Source organism: Bos indicus x Bos taurus, chromosome 9 (genome assembly GCF_003369695.1).
Source record: "Bos indicus x Bos taurus breed Angus x Brahman F1 hybrid chromosome 9, Bos_hybrid_MaternalHap_v2.0, whole genome shotgun sequence".
Classification (NCBI taxonomy): Eukaryota; Metazoa; Chordata; class Mammalia; order Artiodactyla; family Bovidae; genus Bos; species Bos indicus x Bos taurus.
The window spans coordinates 15,595,481-15,609,112 of NC_040084.1; the positions used below are offsets into that span (position 1 = coordinate 15,595,481).

General features: G+C 35.7%; 1 protein-coding gene across 14 annotated transcripts in view; it reads left to right on the forward strand.

Moving 5' to 3' along the window:
* MYO6 (myosin VI) overlaps positions 1-13,632 on the forward strand; it is a 162,253-nt gene that overhangs the window by 85,715 nt on the left and 62,906 nt on the right. For 8 of the 14 annotated variants that reach the window (XM_027550964.1, XM_027550966.1, XM_027550968.1 and 5 more), the window contains exons 10-12: positions 4,329-4,409; positions 7,161-7,341; positions 12,594-12,738. In XM_027550964.1, the coding sequence (XP_027406765.1) occupies positions 4,329-4,409; positions 7,161-7,341; positions 12,594-12,738 (407 nt within the window). Of the gene's footprint in view, positions 1-4,328; positions 4,410-5,949; positions 5,959-7,160; positions 7,342-12,593; positions 12,739-13,632 lie in introns of all 14 variants that reach the window. The other 6 variants (XM_027550963.1, XM_027550970.1, XM_027550967.1 and 3 more) reach the window with 1 other exon arrangement.

The window sequence follows — 13,632 nt, forward strand, 5'->3', positions numbered from 1 at the left end:
TTACTTCAGTGGATTTTGATGTCTAGTTACATATAACTTACTTTAAGTTCAGTGTATTGTGAATAGAGTGACTTCTGTAATAAGTGGATCTGTATGGAGGTTTACTGCTCAGTTTATAACACTATATGAGAAGATACATAATGGAGTAGATAAAAGGAAGGATGCTAAACCAGTTATATCAATTGGTTATCAATTTATCTTCAGTAAGTAGTTTATGATAGTTCTGTAATGCTAGCTTTACAGTTACCTTTGACTTACTTACAAAAAAAAAGTTTGACCACTGAATTAATATTAATAAAAGATCCCTATTTGTCTTCCTTAATTCATTTCAACAAATATTTATTGCTTAGCCTTTGGGTACCAGGAATGTGACATAGTTAAAAAGATAAATGATACACAGTTCCTGCTTCTGAGCAATTTAGAAACTGGTGGAAAACATGCACACAATTTTGACTGATAGGTTAAATGAGTGAGAGAGATGCATAGGAAACTGATAATTTTGGAAAAAACCTTAGTGGAACAATTGATGCTTGATCAGAATCCTGAGGAATTTTCAGGTATTAACTAGAGGAGGAAACATGCAAAGGGTATTCCTGGTAGATGCAAAAAGATAAAGAAAGGCAAGAAATAGCTTAAAGCAAAGGACAGGAAGAATGGGAGTTGAAGCTAGAGAGTTTGGTCTTTTTTCTGTAGTTAGTAAAGAGTGGTTAAAGGGTGTTAGGAAGAAAGTTGGATATCAGATCTGTACTTAACTTCAGGTTTAGTATGAAAGATAGCTTTAAGCGGGGGGTGGGGTGGGGTGGTAGAGGAGGGGATGGAGATAAATTGCAACCATGGATAAGTGAGTTGGGAACCTGTCGGTGACATAGCAGTTACTCAATGCCTGAATTTGGTTTAGCGATGGCAGGGTTACTGAGGAGAGGATATGTGAAACAGGAGGTAAAATTGACATGACTTGGAGACTGAATTAGGTAAGGAGAAGGCGGAGTCTGAAATTATTTTCCAGGATTTGATTAGGATAACTGGGTGGCTATAAATACCATGTTGGGGCCAGATGGAAGATTTGTGGTGTGTAGGATGCGTCCAGTTTTGGAGTCTGTGGAATATCCAAGTGGAGCTGTTCAGAAGACTGTTGGGTGGGATAAGATCAGGTCAGAGCTGTGGGGATAGGTTTGTGAGATGTCAGTACACTGATGATAGTTAGAACTGTGAGAGTGAGGAGATAAGATTGTGCAGAGAGATTGCATAATGTAGAATAGCATGTGCCAAGATCCAAACTCTAGAGGTAAAGAGGATGAGTAAGACGAGCTGTCTAAGAAAGGAAGCCCAAGTGGAGTTGCGAGAGAAGCATGAGGAAATCAGGAATGCCAAGGATCACAAGTCAGTGTTCAGTTTCAGGAAGTGGTGACTGGGAGTGGTTAGTGTAATTTACAAGTTCACAGCTGGAAAATGGCGTCCCTATTTGGGTCGTGAGAATCGTGGGGGGCAAGTCGGAAGTGCAGTTGGTGTAAAGTTCTCCAGGTGATTCTCATAGTCCTTTTTGGCCAGTAGTCCTCCACTTGAGAATCATGACACACATTTATATTTAATGATTGTTCTGTGTGTGTGTTTGCAACCTGGCTTCTTTTTATTACTTCAATCAATTTCTTTTAATGTATATTTGGACATTTAAAAACTCTGTTGTTCTAAAATGCTGTATAACTGCATCTATGTATGTAGTTCTGCAATGTTTAATCTTCTCCAGTGGTGGTGGTGGTGGTGGTGGTGGTGGTGGTGTAGTCGCTAAGTCATGTCCGACTCCTGTGACCCCACAGACTGTAGCCCTCCTGGCTTCTCTGACCATTGGATTCTCCAGGCGAGAATACTGGCGTGGGTTGCCGTTTCCTTCCCTAGGGGATCTTCCAACCCAGGAATTGAACCCAGGTCTCCTGCATTGCAGGCAGATTCTTTACCAGCTGAGCTATGAGGGAAGCCTTTAACCTTCTCTAGAACTCACCAAATTAATTGGAATTTGTTAGTTGCCCACAGTATCTTGATGACAGTAGAAGAGGCATTTCTCTACAGTGATTTTTAGAAAAAGACTATAAATTAATATGACTCACATGGAATTTAATAATGTTGATGTGGCTTTGTCAACACGGAGTTAAGGATAAAGTGACATGCCTGTTGTCTTAACACAGTGTTTCTTTCTACTTGGGGGCTTGGGAACGTGGTTTCTGTGTCTCAGAATGTAGTCTTTCCTGGCACAAGGACAGCCACCCTAAGAGGGCAGCCTCTGAAATACTTTATCAGGTCAGAGTTTCCTGTCCCTGTGGCATGACCTAGGGGCATGATTTCCTCTTACAAGGGAGTCCTTTTGGTGGTAAGAGGAAAACTAGAGGAACAGCATTAGCTCTTACTAAAAACATCTGCCGTCTTGGATCTACCTCTCTGGCAGGCGGACATGCACCTCTATATTCCTTCCCCCAAATTATCCTGCCTTAGAGTGACTTCGAGTCTTGGTCACTTCATCAGGTTTTTCTCTGGTTTAGTTTAGGCCTCGAATTATAACTTGGGGATAAAGTTGTAAAGACAAAGGAGAAACTGCAGTAGGGTGAACACTCCCCCCACCCCCAGATTTTTTCGTCACTACTGTATACAAATTAGTGACTCTATCCAAATCAGTATACAAAGAATTGTTGAATTACATCTGTTCAAAAACATCCATATTAACTACACATGTATTTTAGAAAATAAAAGGTTAAAAATGCTTGCATTATTCAAAATTTTGAAATATTTTTGCACATGTTCCATGGAAGCATTCATTATAGTCATGCAGGGATCTTTGAATGTAAGTAAGGCTTGGATAGAATGAGAATGGGTGACTAGAATAGTTACAGCTTTCTAGTTACAGAAAAGTTAGAAGAAACAAGTATTGTTCTTAGATTTTAATATTAAGTCCATCTGTCCAAAAACCTAGTACTTGATAAAAACAGTTGCAGTAGGTGGATAAAATTCTTGCTAGCAAAGAAAACATTAGTTTTGGGTCCATATAGTTAAGCTACTATTATCCTACTAAATAAAAGAGCTCTTTTTTGAAAGTCAGTTGAAAATGCTTACCAGTATTATTCCTTTTATTTTATTCTTTCCCTCAAGATTTTAGTCTGCAAAGAAAAATTCATTGGATATTATTTTCTGGTTTTAACTGTATTTTAATATTTCATTATAATGGTGGGAGATAATGTGTTGATTATCTTCAGTATTTATCCCTAAATCATTCAATTTACTGTAAATTTTTTCTTGATATCTGTATAATTTAATCTTGGAATTCATGTCATGGGAGAGTAGAATCCTGCTGCTAAGTCACTTCAGTCGTGTCCGGCTCTGTGTGACCCCATAGACAGCAGCCCACCAGGCTCCCCCATCCCTGGGATTCTCCAGGCAAGAACACTGGAGTGGGTTGCCATTTCCTTCTCCAATGCATGAAAGTGAAAAGTGAAAGTGAGGTCGCTCAGTCATGTCTGACTCTTTTCGACCCCATGGACTGCAGCCCACCAGGCTCCTCTGTCCATGGGATTTTCCAGGCAAGAGTACTGGAGTGGGGTGCCATTGCCTTCTCCCTAGTGACCTGATTTAAGAAAAGCTGAGATGTTTAAACAGTTTTCTCATCCTGTTCCCTGTGCTCTTCCTTCCTGAACAACCCCCACCTGTTAAATATGGGTAATAGATTCTGCTGAAGACCAGTACATTATTTTCTTTTCAGTTGTTTCCCTTGTTCTGGGTTTTCAAAGCACTTAATCTTAAAAAACTTCTGGGCAGGGAAGTAAATCATTGAGGTAAAAGCTGAAATTGTTATTTGAATACCTGTGAAGGTTCATAAAGCAAATGTAATTTATGTACAGTTAGTGTTAACTGTTGGTCAGTCTGATCTGATGAAAGGCATGTTTTGAAGGACTGATTGTAAAAACCAGAAATTAAGAAACTCAAGGATATTATTTGTTAATTGTTCAGAATTTAAAGTATTATTCAAAATATTAAACCACAGTGTGGGTCATATCTTGTGAAGATTTAAAATTGCTCCCTTTTAAAAGTAGGAAAGCTTTGTGGTACTGTTTTTTTTCTGTTAATCATTTAATTCAACTTTCAGATTAAGAGTTTTACCATCCCTGGTTTGATTAATAGAAGTAAAGTGTTTATGATGTACAGAAGTACTGATTTTAATTGAGAGATTAAATGATAATCAGGTTATGTGTAGAAATGGTTAGCACTTTTGGATAGATTGTGTTTGCCTTTGTGTTGTTTTCCTGTGGATAATATTGTTAATGATATTTTAAATTTCTTTGTCATAGTATTTAAACCGAGGCTGCACTAGATACTTTGCTAACAAAGAAACTGACAAACAGATTTTACAGAACCGAAAAACTCCTGAGGTAAAGTAGACTGTTAAAACAAATTATAATCTTTAATGCAAAAAAATTGTGCTGAAAGATACATTCTGTTTTTATTCTGAAGCCCAAGTAAGATTTCTTACTTTAGGCTTATGCATAAAAAACCTTCACAGTCACTCACGCTTCTCTCGCCCTGAAACACTTTATTCCTCTTTTGCTATCTCTAGAAGCTGCAGGTTCTGGGTCTTCTTGGTGGGACCTCAGTGCACTTTTTTTCCTGTTATTTTCCAAACATGAGTGTATCAAATTGCCTAAAAATCCTTTGCTAACAGCTTTGAAACTTACTCTCATATTAACCATTAGGATTAAATATAAAATATGCTCTTTATAATTTATTATCTGTGTCAAGGCTGAAATGAGCTTTGATGTACACAAAGAGTGAGCATTGTTGTGAACTAGTTCTTATGTGTTATTGTGATATTTCTCTTTAAAGCAGCATGTTTCTGTAATTTATTATGAAAAGTTTAGTTTTATGTGTAACTTTTACTAAATTATTGTATTTCTAGGATTAATTAAATATAATTATACCATTAAACATTACTTTTTTTTATTCTTTTTTTTATATTTTTTAAAAATTTTATTTTATTGTTCAACTTTACAATATTGTATTGGTTTTGCCATATATCAAAATGAATCTGCCACAGGTATGTAAGCATTACTTTAAAAGCATAAAATCCTTAATATAAAAATCTACAACCTTTATAAATTTTATTAAGTGGTAAGTGGTATGAAGGTGTAGCTACTCAGGCAGCTTAAATTATGAAATACTAAGTCAGGATTAATTATAGGGACTAGTTAATATTGTCTTTATTAATTTTTTAAAAAGATTTGAGTGTGTAATTGAACAAAATTTTATTATATTCAGTTTTTAATGTCTCTGCATTTGAGTTAGATGCATTTGAGTGAGTTAGATGTTTTTGACTACTTCTAAGATAGTGAGAATTATATCTTTAATATATTCATAGAAAAGAATAGAAAACAAATAAAAATCCCCATTATTTTGAATTCTAAACAGATGAGTCTGCAGTTAATGTTTGTTTAAATTGATATTTTATTTATTATTTTAGATACAGATGTCTGAATTATAAATTGTAAACATCCATGGTAGAGACTTTAAGAAATGACATTATTATTTATTACAGTATTCTCTTTTGTTATGATAATCTATCTTTTTACAAGGTACCATTGAAATACAGAAATTGTATTACTTTCACTAAGATAATTGGGACATTCCCTAGTGGGATATTGCTGCTATCCCAAAGCAAAAAAACACATACATATATATACTTAATCTTCTGGCGTGGGAAAGACTGAGTGGAGAGGAAAGAAGACTGTTATTTTACTTTCCAAAGAATATTGCACTGTTTGTACTCTCTTAAGAAGAAAATGTTCACTTTCTGATTCTAGAGTCACCATACATTGTTAAGAATCTTATTCACATTATTGAGTTTATATATGAAAATATGTAAGTGACTAATGGATTTAATATGTTTAAATTACTTTTTATTGTTTTCTGTATCAGGAGGATGAGGTGATCATTTTGACTATTCAGAATTCTTTGCCTAGTTCCATTGGCGTGTCTTTAAGCTGTGTGTAATTTTTAGGAGAATGCAGTATTTTTAGTCTGCTATAATAGCAATATATTCACAGACATTTGATTAGAAACAGTTTGCAAGTGAAGTAACTGATCAATTGCAAGACTAAAAATTCTGCATGATATGTGTTTTCTTTTAAATTTGGCTGCATGTTGTTTGCTTCTTTGAAAAATAAAATTAAATTTCTTTGTCTAGACATTTTCCAGAAATTTTACACATGCATAATTTAACATTTTAAACACTGTGGAAAGGCAGCTACAACTTTAGCTGGGAAGCAGTTGGCAACCCGGAGGAAAAAAAGACTCTCCTAGGGATGTCTAGAATGGCCAGTTAATTCCGACACTGTTACCTCATGTTTAATTTTGCTTATTTATTCTCAAGTTCTGGAAAATTGCTAGTCCAGTCTTTCTGTGTCCAGTAACTTTTGTTTTTCCTCCTTCTAGTTTCTGCAGGGCTGACTTTTCTTCCTTTTTCTGAGTTTATTATAGGTTCTAGTAAAGAACACATTAGATGAACATTCTTTTAAGAAAGAAAGCAAATTTTCTCTTCCATTTTTTCTGAAATGTTTTCAGTCATTGCGTGAATTCTTAGCATAAGCATAATGCTTACTAATATACTTTACCTCATATATACTAATAGATAAAGGCTTAAAAATTAATTCCCAGGCCATGAAAATTGTTGTTAGACTTTCCACTGTTCACTGCTTTTGAATACTGGTACAGCTCAGATTTAAACTTTTATGACAGTTTTTTAAAACTTCAGTTTTTTTTGATCTTTGGTTTTATGTTGATTCAACCACTGATATTTCCTTCATTTTCACTCAATTTATATATTTATATAGTATCTTATCTTTAGAGTTAAAACTGTAATTAAATTGGAAAACATCTCATTGCATTTTTGACTGAAATTTTTATGGAGACAGGTGTAGATTCACACATCATTGAAAGAAATAATATATAGAGCCTGTGTACACTTTGCCCAGTCATTCAGTTTTTGAATGTGTTGAAACACTGAAGTTTTCTGAATGACACATTTTGTTTTTGCATGTTACATAGAGCGTTAGTAGACCTTGTGTAGTTGTGTTGGGGATACTTAAGCAGTGTAGACCACAGGTAATTGATGTCTTCTTGTTTTGTAGCATCTTAAGGCAGGTTCCTTGAAAGATCCTTTGTTGGATGACCATGGAGATTTTGTTAGAATGTGCACAGCCATGAAAAAGATTGGCTTGGATGATGAAGAAAAGCTTGATCTGTTCCGGGTAGTAGCTGGGGTCCTGCACCTTGGGAATATTGATTTTGAGGAAGCTGGCAGCACTTCAGGTTGTTTTTCTTTTGTGTGTGATCTTTTTGTTTTGTTTTAAAAAGAAGTAAAATTCGAAGTTCTGTTATTTAATTGTATATGTACCTTGACTCTGTGTGCTAGTTTGTTAATCCCCTACATTTCCAGACTATATTGTGTCACATGATGAAACTTGCAACTGAAGGATGCTGCATTTTTGGTTATTGTGAGATTTGTTTTTGAATAATAAACTCATTTTATGAAGGATAAGTAACTGACTACTAGGGTCATATTTGGATAAATTTTTGGACTGATGATAGTCTTTTCCAATAAGTGAACAGAATAATCCTCTACTATCTTTTAAGGTATTTTGATATTTTTTCTGGTTCACTGATGTAAACTTAGATTAGTTAGTTAGGATAATTGAGTATGTAAAAGCCCATATACATTATTATCGGAAATGAAAACAAGTTAAACTTGATGCACATTGAAAAAGCATTTAAATGCCTTCATGATACAACTTTTCAGCCATATTGTTTCAGTCTCTATGTAAATACCAAGGCTTCCCTGGTGGCTCAGATGGTAAAGAAATCTGCCTGCAATGCAGGAGACCCAGATTCAACCCCTGGGTTGGGCAGATCCCCTGGAGAAAGGAATGGCTGCTCACTCCAGTATTCTTGCCTGGAGAATTCCATGGACAGAGGAGCCTGGTGGGCTATAGTCCATGGGGTTGCAAGGAGTCGGACATGACTAAGCAACTAACTCTTTGTATGATCTTAAGTTTGATCCATGAATGCGGGGGTTGGCTTATGATCAAATCTGACTAGCTGCCTGTTTTTGTTTTGTAAATAAAGTTTTATTAGAATACACAAAGGCATTTATTTATGTCTTATCCATGCCAGCTTTCATGCTGCAGTGGCAGAGTTGGGTAGTTGTGACAAAGACTGCCTGGCCGGCAAAGCCTAAAACCTCATACTTTAGAGGAAAAGATTGTTGATTCCTGCATACATACATTGTTTTAAAAACATCAAAAGCACCATGTAACACAGTGATCAGTAATGTGGGCCTTAGGGTCAGATCCCAGAAGCTTTGTAAACCTTGACTTTTTCACTCATAAAATAATGAAGAGATAATCTCCAAGGGAAGTGTTTTTAAAGTACAGTTACCTTAGCAGTAGTAGGAGGGGGCACAAGAGGAAGGAAGAACATTAAAAAATGAATGTGTCTGCTACGTGTAAGACCCTTCATATATTGTGTTTCATTGTAAACATCATAGTCATAATCTGAACTTAATAAAGATAATGAGATAGAGGATATTATCTCTGTTTTACAGAAGTAGGACCTTTGAGAAGTTTAAGTAGTATGGACACTAGTGAAGTTGTAGGTATGAGAGCTGGTTCTCCTCACATTTGACTGACTCCGGTGTGTGCGATAACTGCCCCTCATTGCCCTCTGTCACTGAACTTTCTGAGCAGATGGAAGTCGACAGTCTTAATGGCTTTCAGACTGAGTGTCTGTGAGTCTGTGACCGCAGCATCAGATGACAGAGTATGGTATGTAAGAGTACGTTGTCTAGGGCTAATCTGTTCACCGTGTGTTACCTGCCTATGTGATCTGGGGCAGGAACTTAACCTCTCTGAGTCTCGGTTTCCTCACCTGTAAAGTGGGAATAATAAATACCAGGTCCAACCTCATGTCGTAAAGAGGAATAAATGAGTTGAATATTTGTAGAATGATGCAAATACTTATGCCTGCCATGTAGTAATCACTGTGTTTTTAATTCATAAGTAAAATAAAAATAGTGATTGATCCCAGTTTAAAATGAAACAAGCAAAAAGAAAAACCAGGCAATATCAGGTATATACTTAGTATGCATTAAAATTTGTATTAGTTTTTTTTTTGAGGGATTTGAAAATGTAATGAATGTTGGAGTACATTTTCGTTTGCTCTGTGGCATCATTATACCAAGGGAGCATGCAGGAATTCCAGGTATTAATAATATCCAAAAATGTTTAGTTAATGCACACTTTGGAAATATTGCTTGTTTGAAGTGATAGGTGGCATGTTCACACACCTCGTGTTATTACCCTGTGGCGCAGGTGTACACAGAGAATCATGAATGTGGGTCTAGTTAGTTGAAAAGCATTTAATTGTCAAAAGGCACTTAGTAGATATTTACATTGTCTTTTATTTTTCTTCTCTAACTTCCTTCTGTTGAAGGGAAAATGAGGAGAAAGCAGAGCAGATTGGAATGAGGCAATAAATCAAAAGAATTAATAAACTAAGTCTTTTTTATTTTAATAGCTAAGATTTTATTATATTAATCTTCATCGTTCCTATAATCCTTCCTGTAGATTCAGATGATTTCTTTCTAGTTAGAATTTATTTTTTCCTGTCTCAGAGAGCTCAATTTTGGCATGACCTTGCAATTTGAAAAAGCTCTGGATATTTTGTAATTATTTTATCAGAAAATTTATTCTTTAGTAAATATGGTGACAGCTCCCATTGCTATTTAGAAGTTTGTACTTGATGGAAATGCAAAAAAATACCTATTGGGACTTCATATGTTTTTAAAATTCCACATAACGAAATATACGTTATTATAAGAACAATTGTAAAAAATTGTTCAAAGAAGTTCATTTTTAGAAGGTGTGACATGAAAGCCTTACGTTATTTTATAGTGTTTTGTTTTTTTTTGCATTTTTGAAACTTTTAATGTTTTAAAAAACTTTTAATTTACTAGCATAAATATTTTATGCTGCTGCTGCTTCTGCTAAGTCGCTTCAGTTGTGTCCAACTCTGTGAGACCCCACAGATGGTAGCCCACCAGGCTCCCCCAAGGTCCCTGGGATTCTCCAGGCAAGAATACCGGAGTGGGTTGTCATTTCCTTCTCCAGTGCATGAAAGTGAAAAGTCAAAGTGAAGTCGCACAGTTGTGTCTGACTCTTAGCGACCTCATGGACTGCAGCCTACCAGGCTCCTCCATTCATGGGATTTTCCAGGCAAACTTTGCAAAATAGTTAAAAAAAGAAGCATTGAAATGAATTGATCAGTTATTGGTGGTAAATTTTTTGAGTTATGTAATTTTAGATCATGTGTATGTGTGTACAAACTAGTAGTAATTTTATTTTCCTGGAATTAAAGGTTTAATATGTCTTCTAAGTATTCCTCTTCCCTTATTGTTTTTTCCCGCTTTATTTAAACAATTTGTATTGAGTTGCACAATAATCACTCTAATCAGTTTTAGAACATTGTCATCACTCCAGAAGGAACTCTATAGCCTTCAGTAGTTACTCCCCAACCCTCCCGAATACCTAGCCTTTAGGCAGCCACTGTTCTACCTTGTCTCTGTCAACTGGGTGCTTCATATAAATGAAATCGAACAATATGGGCTCTTTTGTGACTAGTTTCTTTCACTTAACATAGTGTTTTCAAGGTTCATTCATGTTTAAACATCTGTCAGTACATCATTTCTTTTTTTGCTGACTAGTACTTCATTGCACGGATATATACCACATTTTATCCATTTGTCATTTGAGGAACTTTTAGGTTGCTTCGACCTTTGGCTATTATGAATATTGCTACTGTAAACATTCATGTGCAGGTTTTTGTGTGCATATATATTTTCATTTCTCTGTGTGTATGCCTAGGAGTGGAATTGCAGAGTCATATGGTAATTCTATATTTAACCTTTAGAGGAATTATTGATTTTCAAAGTAACTGAATCGTTGTACATTCTCACCACTCTAGTGCATGCAAAGTGCTGCCTCATTGTGGTTTTTATTTGCATTTTCCTGATGGATCAAGCTGCTGAGCATTTTTTCATGATTTTATTGGCCATTTGTGTATCTTTTTTTGGAGAAATGACTGCTTATATTCTTTACTCATTTATTTGATTGCCTTTTAAAAATTCACTTGTAAGAATTTTTAAGTATATTCTGAATATAAGTTCCTTATCAGATATATAATTTGCAAATATTTTCTCATATTCTGTGATTTGTCTTTTAAATTTTTGATAATGTTCTTTGAAACGTAAAAGGTTTTCACTTTGATGAAATTCAATTTGCACATTATTTTCTTTTGTTGCTTATGGTGCCATATCTAGGAAACCAGCCTAGTCCAAGATCATATGGATTTATGTCTGAATTCTTCTAAGAGAATTGTGTTAACTCTTACCTTGAAGTCTTTGAGTTTATTTCTTTGTATGGTATGAAGTAGGAGTCCAGCTACGTTCTTTTGCCTGTGGACGTCCAGTTGTCCAATGCCATTTGTTTGAAATGCAATTCTTTCCTCAATGAATTGTCTTGACAACCCCTTATTCATATGAGATCTCATAGTCTATTTCCCCTGAGACCAGTCTGTTAAATAGTTTATCTATTTGTCATGATATAATTCTCATATGATTACATGCATTCTTTGTAATTTTGAAATTAGATAGTCTTAAATGAATCATTTATACAGTCCTAAAATATTAATTATTTTATTATTATTAATAAGACGATAATTATATGTGCTTATTATGCACCAGACGCTCTTCCGGGCAATTCACGTATCCACCCTTACTAGTCTTCATAACAACCTTATTAGATTGATACAGTTACTATCCTTATTATATGGGTGAGGAAACTAAGCATAATAAGTAACTCATTCAAGGTCACACAACTAGTAAATTCTAGAGCTATAACAGCCCGGAGTCTAAAGCACTATTGTATGCTGTCTTTCTATAAGAAGCATTTTGAAACAGCCTCAATAAATAGGAACCTGTAGATATGATGTTCAGAAAAAATAGCCGTGGCCGCCTTACCCTCCTCCTTTGTCCCCGAGTGTCACCAGCACATGCATGTGTGCACACTCACACCTGCCCCTAGACAAACATCCACACCCACACTGACATCAAGACGTTTACCACTGAAATTACTCCTTAACGTCTTCTGCAGTCATGAGAGTTTTAGTGATAAGGCATTCTGTTACTCCAGAGATTTAATGTATTAACAAGGTTTGTAATCTATCATTAGTATATTTCCCTTGCAGGGTCATGAAAAATGAAACCCTGATAGGTTAAAATTTTGGCGGGCTGAAAGGATTGTGTCATGGGCTGCCCTGAATGAGTTGCCCAGTGACCTTGGCAGTATGAGTGTCTGACAAGGGTGGGGAACGAGGGAGGTGAAATTAAAAGTCACAAATAAGCCTTGTCTTGTTCATAGCTGTGTCAGTGAAGTGTATTTCCTAAGAAATGCCTCTTGAAAATCTCATGTAATGTTTATTAATTGCAAATTAAAATGTGTTTTCGTTAGGTGGTTGTAATCTGAAGAATAAATCTACTCAGTCATTGGAATATTGTGCTGAATTACTGGGTCTGGATCAAGATGATCTTCGTGTAAGTTTAACTACAAGAGTCATGCTGACAACAGCAGGGGGCACCAAAGGAACAGTGATAAAGTAAGTTCCCTGCTCACTGCTCCTTGCAAGTCCTGCCTTGTGAGGGAAAAGCCAGATCCTGTCTCTGTTCCTTGCTGAGTAAGGCAAAGGAGTGTATCAAACCATTTTAATAAATTTAAAAAGTAAGGATAAAAAAAGCCCTTTTAGCTACACAGAAAATCCTGTAACTTACTTTCAGAAATATTAGCAAGGTATGTTTAGCCTGGTTCTCTGCTAAGCTAATTCCCAATTATTGTTATGATGAAGAAAATCTGTGCCTGCAGTACAGAGACATTTCTGGAGGCCACGGGAAGGCTGGTAGAAGCCCCGGGTGTGGTACTCTGCTCCATTTCCCCTGTGTGCTAAAGCAGTTCTATGTTTTATGGATGGAGTGTCCACATAAGAGTCCCTTTAGGAAAGGGTTCTTCTGCAAGAAATATAAGTTGGGAAACCACTGTTTAGAAGAGATTGAAGTATTAGTCTGACCTGAATGACTTTTAAGATTTCTTTCGAAGTTTGATCATTTTTTCTGGTGTTCCCAAGGTGCCTCATGCTTTACGACAGCATTTGGCACAGTGTCTGGAAGTTCTTTTGTGTGGCACTCTCTTCATTGGCCCGTGTATGTATCTACAGCGTCTGATGCTGTTATGCCGTGTAGTTAATTAATACTTAGATGAAAGAGTACAGTTGGACAGTTTGGATTTTAAGATCAACTTTTTTTCCTTAAGCAGTGTTAACAAATTACTGAACTTTAAAGTTGTCTGGAATTAAACACAGTTTCTTTTGCATTTAAGAAAGTCACCTGGAAGATTATTCCTCTGAATAAATTTCTTGTGTATTCAGCATGTACCGTGAGGTATAAAATTAAGGTTAAAAAGATGTTTTGAGCCTAATATTCTTTTACTCAATAATAGG